Here is a 22,994-nt window from a genome sequence, read left to right as displayed (position 1 = left end):
GTAAGTATCTGCTTCTCAAACCAAATAGTCAGCCAATTCATTCCCTGGCATGCCTACATGCCTTGGGACCCAGAGAAAGATGGCTGACTGAACAAGAGGCATGTGCTAGGGCAGAGAGATCGTGGATAGCAGACACCAAAGGGTGACGAGTAGCATCGGTCAATAGCCTACAGGCTGCTCATGGAGTCTGAACAAATTAAAACACTGTGGAGGGAGGCCTGAGAAACAAAAAGGAGGGCCCTGGTTAGAAGCTCTGCTGTGAACACACTACATGATCCTGGCAATAAATGGAGTTTGAAGCCAGTAGGAAATGTGAAAGCATATTCCACCTTATCAACTGTCTTAGAACCATCAGTGTAAAAGATGGTGGCACCCTGGAACTCTGCAACGATGGCTCATACAAGACACCAGTAAACCATAGGACTGACAGAGATCTTAGGACCCTGGAACAGATCGGTCCTAATCTGTGGTCTAGGCACCATCCAAGGGGCGCGGGGGTGGGGTTATGGGAGAAAAGACACGGGGTGCAGTTCAGTGAGTGAAGATGGAGATCCTGACAGGGGGAAGTGAGACACATATCAATCAGAAATCCCACCCACGGGCGGGTGCTAGGAGGGAGACACCCCTCATTGGCACAGAGCACAGGGTACACAGGATGGTCAGAGAATTGGTGAATGGTGATTGCGTAAGAAACAAGGAGTTGGATTCGTCTGATGTGTATAGGGGGAATCCCTGCTTCTGTGAGGAGACTATCAACAGGGCTAGTGCAAAAGGCACAAACAGCCAGAGGCACCCCACAATGATGGACAGGTTGGAGGAGTTTCAAATTGGAAGGAGCTGCTGAACCATAAAACTGACAACCATAATCTAGTCTGTACAAGACCAGAGCACGGTAAATATGGAGAAGAGTGAAACAGTCTGCACCCCAAGATGTGTGGGCCAGGAGGCAGAGAGCATTAACCTTCCACATACATGTAGTCTTTAGGTGTCTTAGGCCTGGCAGATGGCACCTTGGAGCTGGCGTTCAGCAGATGCTACCGAGTAAGAGCAGCACCAGATGCAAAAATCTTCAACGTACAATGCCAGGGTAACCAGAGGCCCAACAGAGGTCACAAGCCCATTGATGGCAATCAGGAAAAGTGTGACACTTAGCACAGAAACCTGTGGGATACCATTCTCCTGAATCTGAGGGGTGCTGAGTGAAGTGCCAACTCTAACCCGGAAGAGCCAGTGGGATAAAAACTTGCACATAAAAATCAGAAGGGGACCCCAGAAGCACCAGTCATGGAGGATAACTAAAACGTGATGGTGCCAAGCCATGTCACACACCTTATGTTGGTCAAAGAAGACCACAACAAGGTGCTGGCGATGAGTAAAAGCCTGTTCGATGGCTGATTCCATGAGTAAATTGTCAGTTGGAGATCGCCCTTTCCGGAAGCCACACTGATACAGGGAAAAAGGCCCCGAGATTCGAGTACCCAACATAATCTGAAGCTGATCATCCTTTCAAGCAGTTTACAAATTACATTTGTCAGGCTAACTGGGTGGTAGCTGTCTAGAGACATTGGGTTTTTCCTGGGCTTAAGGTCAGGGATAATTACACTGTCTGGCCAGTATGACGGAAAAGCACCTTTGAGCCAAATATGGTTGAAGATTTGATGACCTGTTGCCTCTGGGGAATGTCCAAGTGTTGGATCATATGGTTGTGGATGAAATCCAGGCCTGAAGTGTCGAAATCATAGTGTTGTTCCAATGTTAGCTATGGTTGCGCATCATATTAATTCTCCTGCCGCCAATCGCATCAAGCAACGTGCTGGTTTAGCTCTTGTTTGTGAAAGGATCCACTATATTGCCGTCAATTAGGTTTTGTTTCTAAGGAATTATTTCAGCTTCATTTAATGATGGCGTCTAATGTTTCTGAATTTTCTTGGGATTGGATGGACTGTGCCTCTTAGTCGCAGTCTGACTGGGAATTTCAATCTGTAACTGCTCGTCATTCGGTGAAGTTTGAATGTTTCCTTGGCTCAGTGTCTAATTCTAATTCTCGACGTTCTGTGATCAATCTCTTGATCACACGGAGAAAACGTTTGACAACGCAGCTTTGTCTGTGCTGGGGAAAGGTTCGAACTTCGCACCGACGCCTAAGAGTTTGCCGGTCATTAATTTTATTAGTTCTTATCGAACAAGCTGTTTATAAACTACCTTCCGAGGCTGCGGAAGAGGTTAGGGGGGAAGCTTGTTGTGTGTTGACTGGGGCCCGTCCATCCAAGTGTAACATTACAGCAGCTGAGGCGGCTGCTTTACGTTCACTTAGAATGGATCCTGATATAGTTATTTTACCTGCGGACAAGGGAAACGCCGCCGTTTTGTTGAACAAGCATGATTACATTCAAAAGATGCAGTGTCTACTTTCTGATTCGGCATATCGCAAAATCGGTGTTGACCCTACTAAGAGTGTTGAGAGAAAGACAAATAACCTCCTGAAGAAAAGTTCTTTGTCACAGGAGACTATCAAGAGTCTTAATTCTTACTGTGCTGTACCACCTAGATTATATGGCCTCCCTAAGGTCCATACAGAGGCTGTCCCGTTGAGGCCTATTGTTTCTAATATTGGTGCTCCGACATATCGTGTAGCTAAACATCTTGCTAGTTTGTTGAGCCCACTAGTAGGTAGGTGTGAACACCACATTCAGAACTCTGCAGATTTCTTACATCGATTGCACGGATTGCGTTTGAATGATTCTGATATTTTAGTCAGTTTTGATGTGGTTTCTCTTCTCACTCGCGTTCCTCTCTCTGATTCGTTGCAGCTAATTGAGGTTAAGTTTGGTGTCGAGTTAAAAAATTTGTTTCAACATGTGCTGACTTCCACTTACTTTTTATTCAATGGTCAGTACTACGAACAGACTGATGGAGTTGCAATGGGAAGCCCGTTGTCACCTACTGTGGCCAATTTGTTTATAGAGGACTTTGAGGAACGTGCATTGAAGTCAGCGACCCTGAAACCTGCGTGTTTTTTCAGATATGTAGACAATACTTTTGTTGTTTGGCCTCATGGTAGTGAGAATTTAAACCGGTTTTTGGAACATCTGAATTCAATCCACCCGAATATTCAGTTCACTATGGAGATGGAAAAGAATGGATGCCTTCCCTTCCTTGATGTGTTGGTCAAAAGGAAGACTGATGGTACATTGGTACATTCTGTTTATAGGAAGCCTACCCACACTGACTTGTATCTGTGAGTTGACAGTTGTCACCATCCAGCTCAGCGTGAAGGAGTACTTCGCACCTTGGTTCACAGGGCCCACATTATCTCAGATCCTGAAAGTTTGGCAGCTGAGCTATAACATCTCGAAGTCACCTTTCGTCAGAATGGTTACAGTGAGAGGCAGATCAAAAGTGCGTTGCGCCATCAGCCTTCTGTGCAATGAGTGAGTGACGATAGCAACGAAGTGGCACCTAAGTCTACGGCCTTTTTGCCTTACGCAGGAAGCATTTCCAACAGGATTGGCCATATTTTGCGGAAATATGATGTGAAATGTGATTTTCGACCACCTTCTAAGATTAAGGCCCTGTTGGCGTCCGTAAAAGATGATCTTGGTTTGCGTAAGGCTGGGGTCTATCGTATACCTTGCAGTTGTGGCATGTCATATATTGGTCATACAATCAGGACTGTGGAAGACCGGTGTATTGAACATAAGTGTCACACACGCTTACAAGAGCCGAGCAAATCTGCTATTGCAGAACATTGCCTTGACACCGGTCATCCTACAGAATACAACAACACGGAGATTCTGGCTTGCACGTCCAGCTATTGGGGTAGTGTTATTACGGAAGCTGTTGAAATCAGACTATCAAGCAAGCTTATTAACAGAGATAGTGGATTTTGTTTAAATGCTGCTTGGAATCCGGCTCTGTCTCTAATCAAAAAACAGAGGGACAGAATTACTGCTACCTCACTTGTTGATTAATAGTAACTATCGATATTTCTGATGTTGGTTATCTTTGTTTGTGTTGACACATGTTCTGCGTGTGGTGTCTTCCTTGTTTCTCCTCTGTGAACCGAGGTATTAAATTTGCTTGCACATTTCTTCTTCCTTGCATTTGTGCCTTGAGAATGGCAGAGTGTGCTCCTGTAGAAATATCGGCGGTGTTCGACGACGTCACCCGGCAGCAAACCCGTAAGTTATTTGTACTGCTGTAATTTTTCCCGAGGGCATGCAGCTTTACTGTGTGGTTAAATGATGATGGCATCTTCTCAGGTAAAATATTCTGGACGTAAAATACACACCCAGTTGGATCTCCAGGCAGAGGACGTCGTTATCAGGAGAAAGAAAAGTGGCATTCTACAGATCGGAGTGTGGAATGTCAGATCCCTTAAACCAACAGGTAGGTTAGAAAATTTAAAAAGGGAAATGGATAGGTTAAAGTTAGATTTAGTGAAAATCAGTGAAGTTCAGTGGCAGGAGGAACAAGACTTCTGGTCAGGTGAATACAGGTTTATAAATACAAAATTAAATAAGGGTAATGCTGGAGTAGCTTTAATAATGGAAAAAAAAAAATTGGAGTGCAAGGAAGCTACTATGAACAGCATAGTGAACACATTACTGTAGCCAAGATAGACATGAAGCCCACACTACCCACTGTAGCACAAGTTTATATGCCAACTAGTTCCGCAGATGATGAGAGTGATGAAATGTATGATGAAATAAAAGAAATTATTCAGATAGTTAAGGGAGGCGAAAATTTAATAGTCATGGGGAACTGGAATTTGATAGTAGGAAAAGGAAGAGAAGGGGATAAGGAATGAAAGAGGAAATCACCTGGTAGAATTTTGCACAGAGTGTAACTTAATCATATCTAACACTTGGTTCAAGAATCATGAAAGAAGGGTTTATACGTGGAAGAGGCCTGGAGACTCTGGAAGGTTTCAGATAGATTATATAATGATAAGACAGAGATTTAGGAACTAGGTTTTTAAACTATAAGACATTTCCAGGGACAGGTGTGGACTCTGGTTATGAACTGTAGATTAAAACTGAAGAAACTGCAAAAAGGTGGGAATTTAAGGAGATGGGACCTGCATAAACTCAAAGAACCAGAGCTTGTAGAGAGTTACAGAAAGAGCTTTAGGGAATGATTGACAAGAATGGGGGAAAGAAGAAGAATGGGTACCTTTGAGAGATGAAATAGTGAAGGCAGCAGAGGATCAAGTAGGTAAAAAGATGAGTGATAGTAGAAATCCTTGGGTAACAGAAGAAATACTGAATTTAATTGATGAAAGGAGAAAATATAAAAATGCAGTAAATGAAGCAGGTCAAAAGGAATACAAACATCTCAAAAATGAGATGGACATGATGTGCAAAATGGCTAAGCAGGGATGGCTAGAGAACAAATGTAAGGATGTAGAGGCATATATCACTAGGGGCAAGATAGATACTGCCTACACGAAAATTATAGAGACCTTTGGAGAGAAGAGAAACACTTGTATGAATATCAAGAGCTCAGATTGAAAACCGGTTCTAAGCAAAGAAGGCAAAACAGAAAGGTGGAAGGAGTATATAGAGGCTCTATATAAGGGCGATGTACTTGAGGAGAGTATTAGGGAAATGGAAGAGGACGTAGATGAAGATGAAAAGGGAGATACGATACTGCGTGAAGAATTTGACAAGGCACTGAAAGACCTAAGTCTAAACAAGGCCCCAGCAGTAGCCAACATTCCATTAGAACTACTGATAGCCTTGGGAGAGTCAGCCCTGACAAAACTCTACCACCTGGTGAGCAAGATGTACGAGACATGCGAAATACCCTCAGACTTCAAGAAGAATATAATAATTCCAATTCCAAAGAAAGCAGGTGTTGACAGATGTGGAAATTACCAAACTATCAGTTTAATAAGTTACGGCTGCAAAATACTAACACAAATTCTTTACAGACGAATGGAATAACTAGTAGAAGCCGACCTCGGGGGAGATCAGCTGGGCTGGAACACTTGAGGCAATACTGACCCTACGACTAATCTTAGAACATAGATTAAGGTGAGGTAAACCTACATTTCTGGCATTTGGAGACTTAGAGAAAGCTTTTTACAATGTTGACTGGAATACTCTCTTCCAAATTTTGAAGGTGGCAGGAGTCAAATACAGGGAGCGAAAGGCTATTTACAATTTTTTCAGAAACCATATGGCAGTTATAAGAGTCAAGAGGCATGAAACGGAAGCAGTGGTTGGGAAGGGAGTGAGACAGGGTTGTAGCCTTTCCCCGATTTTATTCAATCTGTATATTGAGCAAGCAGTAAAGGAAACAAAATAAAAATTCGGAGTAAGAATTAAAATCCATGGAGAAGAGATAAAACTTTGAGGTTTGCCAATGACATTGTAATTCTGTCAGAGGCAGCGAAGGACCTGGAAGAGCAGTGGAACAGAATGGACAGTGTCTTGAAAGGAGGACATAAGATGAACATCAACAAAAGCAAAACGAAGATAATGGAATGTGGTCGAATTAAATCCGATGATGCTGAGGGAATTAGATTAGGAAATGAGACACTAAAGGTAGTAGATGAGTTTTGCTATTTGGGGAGCAAAATAACTGGTGATGTTGGAAGTAGGGAGGATATGAAATGTAGACTGGCAATGGCAAGGAAAGTGTTTTTGAAGAAGAGAAATATGCTAACATCAAATATAGACTTAAGTGTCAGGAAGTCATTTCTGAAAGTATTTGTATGGAGTGCAGCCATGTATGGAAGTGAAACATGGACAATAAACAGTTTAGACAAGTAGAGAACATAAGCTTTCGAAATGTGGTGCTAGAGAAGAGTGCTGGAGATTAGACGGGTAGATAATGTAACTAACGAGAAGATAATGAACAGAATTGGGGAGAAGAGGAATTTGTGGTACAACTTGATGGAATTTGTGGCACAACTTAACTAGAAGAAGGGATCAGTTGGTAGGACATGTTCTGAGGCATCAAGGGATCACCAGTTTAGTATTGGAGGGCAGCGTGGAGGGTAAAAATTGTAAAGGGAGACCAAGAGATGAATACACTAGGCAGATTCAGAAGGATGTAGGTTGCAGTAGGTACATGGAAAGGATAGAGTAGCATGGAGAGCTGCACCAAACCAGTCTCTGGACTGGAGACCACAACACAAACAACACACAACACACGAAGCAACAGATGCATTTATACTCCATACCATCACTTAACAGCTTGAAATCACTTAACAGCTATGAACTCAGGGGGCAAAAATTATCTAATAAGCTCCCACAAGCTCTACAAAATTTACCAGAATGAGTATTCAACAAACACTACACGACTAGTTAGTAGCCCACTTATTTTATGACATAAAGGAATTTAGCAACTCGCCCACTTAGGATCAGCAGACGTAACTACATTTTTGCCACTTTTGAGTTGTTGGTACCATAAGGTACAAGAAATCAAGACCTACATTACAATCAAACAAGCATAACTCTATCTTATGTGGTTTCCATTTTAGTTGTTAACATATATACATTTTACAAAAAATAGTAAGAATCAAACAGACGGAAGAGCTGATCCGTCTTTAGACCACTGGATGCAGTGTTAATTTGTGAAACGGAACAGCTCTTACATTTCTCTGATCCTAACAGAACTGTTAGAAGTTGCTTTTCCTGCTACTTCTCTTTAGAAGCATTGTCGCTGCCGCTGTGTGACAACAATGAAATGCTACTTCCTGGAAAGAAAGATAAATATTGTTTTAGTTGTGAATGGGTTTACAAGAAAGTAGGAGCGCTATGGAATCCAGAGGAAGAAGGATGGTTTAAATGTGCCTCAAGAAGGAACAGAATTTAAGTACTATTATAATAATTATAATAATAATAGTAATTATTATTATTATTATTATTATTATTGTTATTACAGCTGTTATTATTATTGTTTATTTATTATTGCTATTACTGCTGTTGTCATTATTATTATTCTTTACTTTCTCAGACGTTAAGTCTGGTTAAAAATGGAAAGTGACGTGATGGATCAAGCGTCACTTCCTTTTAACTGTATGGTATGTGTTATATTGCATTTAGGAACTTTCGGGTAATTGAACACGTATCAATAATTACTGATTTCTGTAGCTGTATATATAAGTTTGGGTGTAGCTGTATTGCATTGATGTACTGGTGGATATTGTGTGGTATGACTCATGTAGTTGATAGTATAATTGGTATAATGTCAACTTTATCCTGATGCCACATATCCTTGACTTCCGCAGCCAGTTGGATGTATTTTTCAATTTTTTCTCCTGTTTTCTTCTGTATATTTGTTGTATTGGGTATGGATATTTCGATTAGTTGTGTTAATTTCTTCTTTTTATTAGTGAGTATGATGTCAGGTTTGTTATGTGGTGTTGTTTTATCTGTTATAATGGTTCTGTTCCAGTATAATTTGTATTCATCATTCTCCAGTACATTTTGTGGTGCATACTTGTATGTGGGAACGTGTTGTTTTATAAGTTTATGTTGTAAGGCAAGCTGTTGATGTATTATTTTTGCTACATTGTCATGTCTTCTGGGGTATTCTGTATTTGCTAGTATTGTACATCCGCTTGTGATGTGATCTACTGTTTCTATTTGTTGTTTGCAAAGTCTGCATTTATCTGTTGTGGTATTGGGATCTTTAATAATATGCTTGCTGTAATATCTGGTGTTTATTGTTTGATCCTGTATTGCAATCATGAATCCTTCCATCTCACTGTATATATTGCCTTTTCTTAGCCATGTGTTGGATGCGTCTTGATCGATGTGTGGCTGTGTTAAATGATACGGGTGCTTGCCATGTAGTGTTTTCTTTTTCCAATTTATTTTCTTCGTGTCTGTTGATGTTATGTGATCTAAGGGGTTGTAGAAGTGGTTATGAAATTGCAATGGTGTAGCCGATGTATTTATATGAGTGACTGCTTTGTGTATTTTGCTAGTTTCTGCTCGTTCTATAAAGAATTTTCTTAAATTGTCTACCTGTCCATAATGTAGGTTTTTTATGTTGATAAATCCCCTTCCTCCTTCCTTTCTGCTTATTTATTATTATTATTATTATTGTTATTGATAATATTCATAACTGAGGAAAAACGTGATGTGGAGATGGTCAGGACATTCATTGGTTCAGATACAGATGATGATCCTTCTTATGAACTGGACAACACTACAGATTCTGGTGAGTAGCCAAATAATTACTAAACACTATAGAAATACCAGTTAATTTCCTTTTCCCATCCTCTGAATACCAGTCATGTTATTGTTACAGACAGCAGTACTGAACATGGAACATCTCTTGTAAAGAATGTCACAAAAGCTGATGAGGATGCAACTAATGCACAAGTAAATCATCACCATCTGGAAGGGGAAACTGTAGATGACAATACTGGTACTGAGAATAGTAACAAAACAAAAAAATGAAAAAGGGTAGCGGTTAAAGAGGAATGGAAAAGAAATCAAAGAAAAATCAATCGACAGCATGGTAGGGTGTATATTTCTACGAAGAATTCCAAAGTTCTGCAAGAAATGTGAAGCCAAAAGATTGCTCTAAATGTCCACGACAGTGCACCAGTAAGTTTACTGGGCAAGACAGACAAAATATCCATAGAGCCTATTGGGGTCTTGCGTCAGTTGAGCTACAAAGGCAGTACCTAAATAAGTTAGTGGAACAAGAAGAGAAATGAAGTGTGAGGACAAAATTGGATAACTCACGAAGGAAGAGGACCAAGAAATTCTATCTAATAAAGGGATCTGATAAGATTCAAGTGTGTATGCAGTTTTTTCTCAAGACATTTGACATTTCTGAAACCTTTGTAAGAAATACTATTAAAAAAAAGAGATGAACATCATGTAATTGAGAAAGAGCAAAGAGGATGTCATGAGCCAGGTATAAAGAGATCCGAAGAAAGTAAAGAGGTTATAAGGAAACACAGTGTTTTCCTACCCTTCCTTCTCATTACAAGAGGAAAGAATGTACAGTAGATTATTTACCTGCTGATGAGTATTAAGATAATGTATGAGTTGCATCGGGAACAACACTATGAGGAAGGACAGATGGTCAAGAAATTATGGCTGTATAGGGAGATATTCACAAAGGAATTTAATCTGAAATTCCACCGGCGATGAAAAGATGTGTCATAAATGTTTAAAGTTTTCACACCTTTCGACTGAGAAAAAGGAAGGCAAAGATTTTAAAAGGGATCAGGAAGAGCATCTGAAAAGGAAAAAAATGGCATGGGAATTTAAGAACATTAAGAAAGAAAGTGCCAGAAAAGATGAATCTTTGCTAGCTGAATTTGACTTACAAGTTGTGCTTTGCTGCCCTAAAGTGATTACAAAGGCAGTATTCTATAACAGAATGCTCTCCGTGTGCAAACTCAAACTCACAGTTCTTAATGTTGGAGACAACAAAATCGACTGCTAAATGTGGGACGAGACAACAGCAAAAAGGGGGTCCATAGAGGTGGCTTCATATTTGCGGTATTTTTTGAAAAATCATGCATAAGGATAACCGATAAACTTGTTTTCTGATACATGTGGGGGCCAGAACAGGAATGCCAACAAGAGCACTATGTTTTTGCATGCAGTAAATACAATGGACATTCCAACTATCGAGCCAGGACACACACAAATGGAAGTAGACTCAGTGCATGCGAGCATCAAAAGATAAAGTAAACATGTGAATGTTTTCAATCCCATTGGTTCGTATACAATTGTAAAAATGACTTCCAACAAGTACAGAGTAACAGAAATGGACAACATTAAAATTTTAGATTTCAACCAGCTTCAGAAGAAAATATTCAGAGTAGGAAAACTGCTGAGAATGGAGAAACTGTAAAATGGCTTAAGATTCTTTGGATGCAATATAGGAAAGATCAGTCTGACACGTTTTTCAAGCATTCCAACGATGATCTTGACTTTCAAGTTTTGCACACCAAGAAAAGACCTGCCTACGAAATTCTTCAAATTCAGGACCTGAAGACAATACTCTGTGCCCAGCATATGAGAGTCCTCTCTGCACAAGTAAAGAAAAGAATAAAGATCTTTTAGATTTATGTAACAAGGGTATTATACCTCCCAGGTATCACACATTATATCAAGGACTCAATGCTGCTAATGATTCAGAAAATCAGGAAAACATGGAAGAATCACAGGAACAGACTTCATATTTTTTTTCTGGTTTTGTCTCCTTTATTATTGTTGCTAGTTCATCACCTTAGCTATTTCATGTAAACCACTAATTTTGGTTCATTTAAATGTCTGTGTTGTATTATTTTTGAAACAGCATTCCATGAACAGAAAAACAGGTCTGAGGGAACACTGTGTTTTGTTAAAATTATTTTTCTTATGTTTGTTATATGAAGATTAGAAAACAAGAATATCATTTCTGTTACCTGTAAATTGTTGTTGTTGTGGTCTTCAGTCCTGAGACTGGTTTGATGCAGCTCTCCATGCTACTCTATCCTGTCCAAGCTTCTTCATCTCCCAGTACCTACTGCAACCTGCATCCTTCTGAATCAGCTTAGTGTATTCATCTCTTGGTCTCCCTCTACGATTTTTACCCTCCACGCTGCCCTCCAATGCTAAATTTGTGATCCCTTGATGCCTCAGAACATGTCCTACCAACTGATTCTGCCTTCTAGTCAAGTTGTGTCACAAACTCCTCTTCTCCCCAATTCTGTTCAATACTTCTTCATTAGTTATGTGATCTACCCATCTAATCTTCATCATTCTTCTGTAGCACCACATTTCAAAAGCTTCTATTCTCTTCTTGTCCAAACTGTTTATTGTCCATGTTTCACTTCCATACATGGCTACACTCCATACAAATACTTTCAGAAACGACTTCCTGACACTTAAATCTATACTCGATGGTAACAAATTTATCTTCTTCAGACACGCTTTCCTTGCCATTGCCAGTCTACATTTTGTATCTTCTGTACTTCAACCATCATCAGTTTTTTTTCTCCTCAAATAGCAAAACTCATCTACTACTTTTAGTGTCTCATTTCCTAATTTAATTCCCTCAGCATCGCCGGACTTACTTCGACTACATTCCATTAGCCTCGTTTTGCTTTTGTTGATGTTCATCTTATATCATTCTTTCAAGACGCTGTCCATTCCATTCAACTGCTCTTCCAAGTCCTTTGCTCTCTCTGACAGAATTACAATGTCATCAGCAAACCTCAAAGTTCTTATTTCTTCTCCATGGATTTTAATACCTACCCCGAATTTTTCTTTTGTTTCCTTTACTGCTTGTTCAATAAACAGATTGAATAAAATCGGGGAAAGGCTACAACCCTGTCTCACTCCCTTCCCAATCACTGCTTCCGTTTCATGCCCCCGACTTTTGTAACTGCCATCTGGTTTCTATACAAATTGTAAATAGCATTTCTCTCCCTGTATTTTACCCCTGCCACCTTCAGAATTTGAAAGAGTATTCACGCCAACGTTGTCAAAAGCTTTCTGTAAGTCTACAAATACTAGAAACATAGGTTTGCCTTCCCTTAATCTATTTTCTAAGATAAGTCGTAGGGTCAGCATTGCCACGCGTGTTCCAACATTTCTACGGAATCTAAATTAATCATTGTAATTCAATGATACTGCAGACAAATAATGCAAAGTGAAAAGAATAATGGCTTTTATGTATTCTCCATCATAAACTGTTGATAAACATCCTGGAAAACAGTTCTCTTGCTTATAGTTCTCACTGAAAGCACTGACACACATTCCCATAACTCGTTCCGCGTGAACTGTATTTATAAATACATTAATAACACAACTGCAGTAATCTTTAATATCATATTATCGCTTAAAGCTGCATATTATTTGTTTGGCATTTATATGTCATACAGCACCAGCCATTTATAAGTTAAGGATCGGACAAATGTAACTGCATGCATAATTTCATTAAATATTTCATTAGTGTCAATCGAGTGACTAAAATATGCAACACCTAGTAGAAAACAACCGTCAATGAAGTATACTTCTTATTTACCATCGAAAGGTTTGTGAAAAGCTATTAGAAAATACTCAGTTTTTCAGACAAAACTTTTAAATCGAATTATCTCAAAACACTGTTTTTGTAGTTATGTTTCTTTGATCCTAAATGGGTGAACTGTAACATGAAACTGTAATGTTAATAACTAGCTTGTTGCTTCTTTCAATTATCAACTGTATTATGTTATGTGTGTGACGTCTATCACCCCTAACGTCTTTGGGTCATGCTCAGTACATTATAGTGACAGTCAGAGGTGGTCAAGACAACCTGCCTTGCTCACACAGTTTTAATGAAGCTCGGAAAATTGAACAATGGCCCTATACCGCTTGAACCTGAGATTTGGATATTTTTGTGACCAGCTAGGATGTGACGAGCTGGGAATTGAGAATCTTATGGTTCCCCTAAATGTGTCGCTACCTGAGTGGCTGACTGTGTAGAGTGCATAACTTTTCTTTTTTCCTTATGTGCCTCTCCATACAATTTAGCTGTAGGAGACCCCAAAACATTAGTGTAAGACCACATAACCCCCCCCCCCCCCCCGCCCCCCCCCCCCCCCCCACACACACACACACAAAGAGATGAAAGAATTAAAAATTCTGTGATCAACTGCCAAATCTTTCACAACACAGGCCCAGAATGTGAAGCAATTCTAAAAAAACAATTGAAGTCATGCAGTACTAGATACAGAAATTTACCTAAAACTTGAATTTGACAGCTGTGAGATTTTTATGGTAAGCCTAAGTCTATCTAAAAAAAAAAAATAGGCTAACTGTAAATTGAGGTGATGTATTTGTTGCAATAGGAAAAAAACTCAGATCCACGAAGATGCAAAACTGAAGCAGCATGTGACGATAATTAGCTAAGACTCATTATCATGCATGGATATAAACTTATACATAATTGGGTCCTACTGACCACTGGACTCACCCCAGATGTAATCAAAAACTTTTGAGAAACTTGCAACTCACTAATTTATATGTCCCCAAATCATACTGACATCAATGGAGAACACTTAAATCATCCAACAAATTACAGTTTTGTAACTGGTGGGTATGACAACATCCTCTGAAAACTACCTGGAATATATAGTTTGGAAGCTGGCTCATAATGGGATTATGTTAGGTATTTGGCAACAAAAATATGTAATCTCTTTGATGATGTCCTTGTTGAAACTGCTACCACTGATCATAACACAGTTGCAATAACAGTGATTACTGAAGTACAAAAGGCACTTACAACCAATGTAAAGATTTACGCGTTCAATAACCTACATAAAGAGGTAGTCTTATCACATTTCAAAGATAACTTGAAACATTTATCTTATGCTAGGGCAATTTAAACGAATGCTGGCTTAAGTTTACAAGGGTAGTTGATGAAGGAGTGGACAGATATGTACCGATTAGTCTGTGACTAACGGAACTCCCCATGGTATACAGTCATGGTAAAGAAACTTCTAAGGAAACAATGACTACCCCTTAATAAATGTAAAACAAAACTTATAGCTGTAGATAGGGGCAAGCTGAATGAAATGCCAAGTCACTGTTAAGAGAGAAAAGATATTTCACAAAACACAAAGCAATTCTGGTCGTATGTAAAGACTGTCAATGGCACCAAAATCAACATACAGGCACATATGGATGACACAGGAACCAAAACTGACTAAACTAACGAAAAAACACAATAGTTCAACTTAGTTTTTGTTCCTGGCATAGTCCATATCAATTCAGGCAGTCTAGGAAAAGATCTTACCTTCATAGTGTCGGACATTATCGAATTCAGCATATGTTAAAATGAAGGTCTAAGTAAAGAACACTTATTTTTTTTGTTTTTTCCGAAAAAATTTCTGCTCTGAAATACAGCCCTCCAAAGATGACACTGTGTATACCATTTTAAAGATGCGAATTTTGGAAAAAAATTTAAAAATCTTAATCTCTGGAACAGTTCTAAATTTTTTTTTTTAACTTGAAAGGTAATTGCTTTGTGATTACAAAGAAATCCTCCATTTGGACTTATCTGTCAAAGTTCTTTTACTATATGGTTCCAAACCTTTTTTTTTTTTTTTTTTTTTTTTTTTTTTTTTTTTTCCACAAGCTTCCACTTTTAGGTTGAACAGGTTTTATAAACAACTGAAATTTTTGCCAGATATAAAACCTGTTTTATTACCACATTATCAAATAACAGGCTCATAAAAATCAAAACCTAGCCTTATTTAACATAATTTTAGTTTCGAAAGATGAGTACGAGACTCATTTTCCAAGCATTTTAAATGGTTTCAAAATGTATGTGAAAAGTCCAAAGACTTAAAGGTTTCAATTTACACAACTCCTGTCAATGAACTAAAATTGTGTTCCACTGCTTCAGTATCTTCTGCTGATATAGAGTGATGCCTTCCTGCTGATCCAATAGGAACTGGAGCACTTACAATCTTCATAACATCGTGAACAGGAAGTGAGGACATATTGCATTGTTGCTGCCCTTCAGCTGGAAATCTATATCCAGCAGCTGGTCCATGTGATAGCATAAAGTTCACTACAATTTTGTTTAACTCATAACTGGTGTCTATAATCTCTGCACTCCTCCAATCACAGTCATACACAAACACCAAAAACATCCCCCATCTCAGACTGTGAATCTGAATATTATCCTGCTGTTTCTGTGGTGTTGGCCAAACAAATGAAATTTCTTCTTTCTTGCTCTTTAAAGTGCGTGCAAAAGGAGTTCGCCCATCACTTTGAGTCCAAAAATGTGTCTTCTGAATTCCTTTCACAGCAGTTCGTTTGGACTATTCTTTTTTTCTGCTCACGGAATTCTTCGATTTCCTCTTTGGACAAAAGAATGAGGGAAGTGGATGTATAAGATTTCACGACTCTCGTAAAATCCTCAGCATTTTGAATCACAACTGTATTTGGTCTGGAAAGATTATGTTTTGTAGCATGGTGCTTCAGCAGGCCCCCTACACCATCACAAGGCCCCTTCCCATGAGCAGTAGCACTGTATATCCAGTCAGTTGGCACAAGCAACTTACTCAATTCAAAAAGCTGGTAACGATTTTTAAAATGACTAGGTGCACCAACAGAACTAATGATGATCTTCACTGCCATTGTTGAAGTATTCAGTGCATTGCTAGCAAAGCATGTCCTGATGTGATGTTGCAGTTTCTTCAGATGGTGGTGCGTTACTGATTTCACTGACAATTTACCAAGTTCACCAATGAAACTGTCAAAGGCAACAGTTTTCTTAATTAGTTTATTCCTGCAGAGTTATCTGCTACATCTTCCAGGCCAAGTGTCTGTAAAGACAGTCCTCCCTTTCCAAGACAGTCACCACATTCTTGAAACGCTCGTCTCTCGCTTTACGCCACAAACTACACAAACTACTAATGACTTCACATGCCTGACCAAGGTGTCATATGTCACGTGCTTCAGTAATTTCTTCAAAATTACCCCACAAAGTTCAGAATTCGTGCAATACACACTTAAACAGACATCTCTAGGTGGATGTGGAACTACCCACTTAGCTCGTAGTGCATAAAATTTTGATCTTCCAATATGTGAAGTTGTATAGTTGCTCTTATAAATTGCAAAAGTTTCTTAAATACTGCAAGTCATGTACCTCTTCACTTTCACAATTTTTTGACCTTCAACAGTTACAGTTATAGTATCATTTTTTGTTGGCACTCTGGCAAGAACAGTCCCACTTATCTTCCAGATAAAATGACTGCTATTTGAACTAGAGTTACTTCTACAGGATGACCATAATAGCGATTTGGTCTTCCAAAGACTCCTTCTACAGTTCTCACATTTCTTGATTTGTCTACCATGTACTTTGATACTGATTGAATGTGGTTCAAAATTGTTTTCTTTGAAAATGTCTCTGGAACAATGGTTAAAACTAGCACCTTTTCACTGTAGGATGTAGAATGTTCAACAGCTGAAGTGATATTTGTGAAAAATTCCTTGCAAGAAGTGCATGAGTGCTTTGGTTCATTTTCTTCTGAAGATAGAATTTCTGCTTTGAAGAGTGTGGTCAGTTTTGCTGTAGTGTATTCATCCATAGCTTTAGTAATTTCTCTGCACTTTCTTGATGCACAGAGCTCTGGCAAATTCCTCACAAAAACACAGAACTCACTGGATGGTCTCCGATTTCTTTAAGGCCTCTTCAGTAAACAAATTAGCACTGAACAACTAAAATACAGAAACCTGCAAAGAACAACCACAACAAAGAAACTACAACAAAGTGTAAGAAATATCTGCACCCTTGAAAATGAAAAGAAATAACTGTAATGAAGAAAGCAATAAGGAATAATGCAACAAAGACAATAGAAATAAACACTGTAACAAAGAAATTAGTAAGAAAAAACTTCAGTGAAGACATTCATCAGCCTTGAAAGTTAAAGAAAAGGGATTTTTTAAAATAAAACCTGTCCAACTTAAAAGTGGAAGCTCTCTTTCACAGAAAATATAGTACTACATGCTACCAATCAGCATAAAAAAATCTAATTTTTCTGGATCATTGGTATTTTTGGAAAAAAAATTTCTGTAAATTATAAAAAAAAAATTCAAAAGGTGACGGTAAAAGAACTTTGACAGATATGTCCAAATGGAGGATACCATTGTAATTATAAAGCAATTATCCTTCAAAAAAAAAAAACTCCAAAAAAATATCTACAACTGTTACAGAGATACAGCATCATTTTAAATTTTTTTACAAAACTCTGATTTTCAAAATGGTGTTTGCAGTGTCATCTTTGGAGACCTGCATCTAGGTGCAAGATTTTTTTTTTTTTGGGAGAAAATAAAAAAAGTCTTTCTTACTTGCTCCTAAATTTTAACATATGCTAAATTCAATAACATCTGAGACTATGAAGGTAACCCCTTTGCCAGAAGTGAGATGGATTACACCTCCTTTATAACAGAAGATGAAGTAGTAGTGCCCAAGTTAAATACTAAAACAAGTGCAAAAATAGGTAAATATGTAACATAGATTTTAGTGCCAGTAGTGTTGAGGAACAGTTTGAATTGTTAAAATTAAACAAGGCTCCAGGGAGCAAAGGAATCTTCATCAGATTCTACACATAAATTGAGGCAGTGTTATTCTTATTTTAATCATACTATATTGGAGATCACTTAGACAGAAAACTATGCACAGAGGTTGGAAAAAGAAAACTGTGCCTACAAAAATGGTAGCAAAAGTGAACCATAAAGCAATGTGTTATAGGTTCTTGGAACATAATCTGAGCTCAAACATAATTAGGTATTTTGAACAGAATGACACTCTTCATGCCAGCCAACAAGAATTCTGAAAACCTGAATCATATGAAACCCAAATTCCTCACAGGACATTCTGAAAGCCATGTATCCAGGCAATAAGCGAGATTCAGTATTTCTTTAGTTCCAAAAAGCATTTCATTCAATACTACTCCAAAAGCTATTACCAGAAGTACAGTCATATAGGGCCAAGAGTACAAACATATTGGGTATCAAGCAAAATCTATGACGGGTTTAAGGATGACTTGGGTGGAGCACAAACCATGTAATCTTGCATGTGTAGACATCAACAGAACTATAAGTAATTTCTGGTGTGCCTAAAGTGTTTTAGGACCCTTCTAACTGTGTTGTATATTAATGACCTGGAATTTTCCATGACAAAGTGCTATCTAAGAAAAGCTGCATAAGTATCCAAGTAGATCTTGAACAATTTCAAATGGGACAAAGACTGATAACTTGCTTTAAGCGTTGGGAAATGTAAAACTGTGTGTTTCATAAAACATAGAAAATTTGAATCCAACGATTACAATGCCAAGGAATCACAACTGGCATTAATTTCTGATCTTAATACCTGATTGTAAGAACTTGCAGGGATATGAAATGCAATGATCTCATTAGCTCAGTCATACATAAAGCAGATGGCAGGATTCACTTCATTGAGAGGATTCTAGGAAAATGCACTTTACTAAGAAGACTGCAATACACTAATGCACCTGGTCTTACAATATTGCTCAGGAGTGTGGGACTCTCATCAAATACACCTAACAAGGGATATGGAATGTATTCAAAGGGCAGCACAAGTGGTCACAGTTTTCTCTAGCTTATGAGAAAGGATCACTGAAATGCTGAAACTTGAAATTCCACAAAAGCCTGCATATAAAGTTTCAAGAACAAGTATTAAGTGAACAACTTTAGAATATACTTCAGCTTCCTATGCATTGCTTATATAGGGACTGTGAAGACAAGATTAGACTAATTACATCCACACAGTGGCATCTAAGCAGAGATTCCTCCCATGCTCCTTATGTGAAAGGAGGAAAACCTAAGTACACTCTGTCATGCACATCACAGCAATTTGCTGAGTATGTAAGTAGATGTAGATTCTTTTAGGGATGGTGACACACTCATGACCATACAAAAGCCACATTACTTTTACCCTCATTTTACAGATGGTGTTACACAGTGATTACCTGTGGTCAAACTAGTAACGAGTTAGAGCTTTTCAATAAAAAATACGCTAAGTCATCTGGAGTGTGCAGAAAATCCTTTGCACAGTTTACATAAAGGCTAGTGACACTGTTAGCAAACTATCGTAGCTAATAGTCAGATTTTACTTCCATGGCAGAATCACATAGCTATATTTAACAGAGTGCCAATGCAGACAAGTTTACGACAGAGCAAACATCACATGTATTTTTTTTTTTTTTAGGGAGTATGGCTGGATGAACTGTTAAGATGGGGAAAATACGCACAACAGTTAAACAAAAAATACGTCAGTATCGTCATGACCGAGGATGCTTAAAAATTAATGCAGTACTGACACAGTGTTGTGTATCTACTCCGCACTTGCACACAGCATGTTATGGTATGGCAGTGTTTTGAGGGAATACCAGTCTGCCTACTTCAAAAGACAGCTCTTACAAAAATTGGAGGATCATAGTTAGAGAATCAAGTAAGTATTTCTTCAAGGAATTTAAAATGAGAAAGTCTAACACCTAAATACACTTGTGAAAGTATATGTTTTCTGAAGATACATCAGGAATGCTCAGTGTTAAACAGTCAAGTCTATAGCTATGAAGCAAGAAATAGGGGCGATTTTCATAGGCCTAGTGCAATACATAGGCCTGCAAGAGTCATGTATTGAAAAAGTACCCTTTATCAAACAAAAATCCTATTTAGTGCATTACCAACGATGATCGGAATTCCACACATTCAAAACAAAGAACTCAAGAAAAACGTAAATAATCAGCAGCTTTTATAGCACTGTGAATACGTGAATCATCAGCATTAAAAGTGCGGCAGCTTATTTTCTTTGTTATGCTAATTGAAGAACTCATTTTTTAAAATTATAATTGTATTTGGCCACCCTCGAAAAACTTCTTTTACTTTGCTAATTTGTGATCTCAACTGTAATGCGTCTCGCTCAATGTTGTTTATAGGTCTACGAATATTCTATCAGGTAACATAAAATATAGTTATAAAATTGCTTCGTGTACTATTTTATCAAGTAACGGTGACATATAACTTTAAAATTGCTTCATATACTATTTTATCAAGTAACAGTAACATAAAATTATAAAGTTGCTTCACGCAATATCAGCTACAACAGATCCTACATCAATATATAAGATACAACGCTGCTAATAAATCGAATTGAACTGATCTGAAACGACTCAAGTCAAAATCCAGAAACTATCTAAGGTATTATTATTTCATTTACAAGCACCAAGGTCAAAATTTTACAATTTACGAAATACTCTCCTGAAAATAAAACAATAATGGCCCATCAAAACATTATTTGAAATTCCTGTCGCTCTCAAAGTACTATACTCAATTAAGAACTTCAAACAATGCAGATGTAGATTACTACTCACGTTGTGCAGCAGAGTACGCCGCATGTAATAACGATAACAATCCAAACGAAAGAATTAATTTGTGTGTTAATGAGGCCATATTGTAATATCACTTCCAACTCTCCCCGATATTGTAACCTTAGACCTTACTATTATGTGTACACTACACGACTTTTGCAGACGACAACAACATAAACAATGATCTTCCACGGTAGGCAACATTGAAAAGCCAAAGTTTACAGCGATTTGATTTGAGGGAAAAATAATTTTATTTATTTATTTACCTTTGTATTTGGCTTTCGACGCTGTAGCACAGAAAGGAATCTAAATTTTCAGTACAAAATGCGTATTATACGTGGCTTAAATATTAAAAATGGATTTAAGTTAAGGTAATATATACAATAAATCTGCGAGGTTTAAAAATATTTGCAAAACATTGAAACTATTTATATCAGCTATCTGTCAGGAAACGTTTTATTCTTATTAGCTGTAATCGTCTAATCAATGCGTTTGGGATACACAGGCCTGCTGCACAGTGCACACCGCGCACAGCAGAGCAGAGGCACGGCAGTGCAGAGCCTCCACAGTTCAGCGCATAACACTCCTGCTATCGCGCAGCAAAGCGCTCCCAGTTTGAAAAGAAACGGCAATTTTACATCTATCTTGCAGCTGTTGACGGGAAACATCTTACACTGAGAAAACTTCTTTTTTTTTCCTTTATTGTAATTTTAAACACCTATACAGGCGGGCTGTCAGGAGCATAGTACGCTGCTCTTCAGCCTTAAGTGGAACAATAAACAGGACAGAGAGGTGATATATACAATACAAAAACGGCGGGCAAAAACTGGAGATACAAAAAACAAGAAACAAGAAGCCGTTCACGTTGGATGAAAAAAAAAAAAACTAACACTTGGAGATACGGCGCACAAAACACGGAGAACGGCGACGGCACATGTGAACAGTTGAGTTGTAACTGCACGAAACACAAAACGATGCACACACACTAAACACTGATGGCGATGATCTCCGGCGCGCGAATGTTCACTGAGCGTGTACGAGTCCGGGGACCTGCCAAGAGAGGAGGTGGAGGAGGAGGAAGGGGAAATGGGAGAGGGGAGAGCAGAGATGCCATGGGCAAAGGAGAGAGGGGGAGGGAGGTAGGGGGAGGGGAAGCCCGGTGGAGAGGGTAGGAGGGAGGGGGGAAAGGAAAGAGAAGGGAAGGGAAAGGGGGGGAGGGAGGGTGCCTAAAGGAAAGGACACAGGAGGTGGGGAGGAGGATCAAAGGTGATAGGAGGGGTAGATGCAGGGGAGGAGGACATCATCAGGGAGGGGGAGCTGGTGGAAGCCACCTTGGGAGAGGGTAAGGAGGGTTGAGAGATGGAGACTGGGTGGGACATGGGAATACAGGCGCGGCAGCGGGTGGGGGTGGGTGAGGATCGCGGAGACGAGCGGGTGAGGAGGGTCGAGTTTACGGGAGGTGTACAGGATCCGTATCCTTTCAAGGAAAAGGAGGAGGTGGGGGAAGGGGATGAGATCATATAGGATCCGCATGGGGGAGGGGAGACGGATGTGATAGGCGAGGCGGAGAGCATGGCGTTCAAGGATTTGGAGGGATTTATAAAAGGGAAGGGGGGCGGAGATCCAAGCCGGATGGGCATAACAAAGGATAGGGCGGATGAGGGATTTATAGATGTGGAGGATGGTGGAGGGGTCCAGACCCCACGTACGGCCGGAGAGGAGCTTGAGGAGACTGAGTCGGGAGCGTGCCTTGGCTTGGATTGTCCGGAGGTGGGGAGTCCAGGAGAGGCGACAGTTGAGGGTGACGCCAAGGTACTTAAGGGTGGGAGTGAGGGCGATAGGACGGCCATAGATGGTGATGTATAAATCAAGGAGGCGGAAGGAAGGGGCGGTTTTGCCTGCAATGATCGCCTGGGTTTTGGAGGGATTGACCTTGAGCAACCACTGGTTGCACCAAGCGGTGAACCGGTCAAGATGGGATTGGAGAAGGCGTTGGGAGCGCTGTAGGGTGGGGGCAAGGGCAAGGAAGGCGGTGTCATCGGCAAACTGGAGAAGGTGGACGGGGGCTGACGTCGGCGGCATGTCCGCCGTGTACAAAAGGTACAGAAGGGGGGAGAGGACGGAGCCTTGGGGC

General features: G+C 39.3%; 1 protein-coding gene across 1 annotated transcript in view; it reads right to left on the bottom strand.

Moving 5' to 3' along the window:
- LOC124776385 (ER membrane protein complex subunit 5) overlaps positions 1-21,046 on the bottom strand; it is a 53,966-nt gene extending 32,920 nt beyond the window's left edge. The window contains exon 1 of the mRNA XM_047251354.1: positions 20,864-21,046. Coding sequence (XP_047107310.1) covers positions 20,864-20,942 — 79 coding nt within the window. The 5' untranslated portion in view covers positions 20,943-21,046. The remainder of the gene's footprint in view (positions 1-20,863) is intronic.
- Between the last annotated feature and the right edge of the window lie 1,948 nt (positions 21,047-22,994).

The sequence above is a fragment of the Schistocerca piceifrons genome, chromosome 2, assembly GCF_021461385.2.
Source record: "Schistocerca piceifrons isolate TAMUIC-IGC-003096 chromosome 2, iqSchPice1.1, whole genome shotgun sequence".
Lineage (NCBI taxonomy): Eukaryota > Metazoa > Arthropoda > Insecta > Orthoptera > Acrididae > Schistocerca > Schistocerca piceifrons.
The sequence above is the reverse complement of the archived record's forward strand: the minus strand, read 5'-3'. Positions and strand labels throughout refer to the sequence as shown.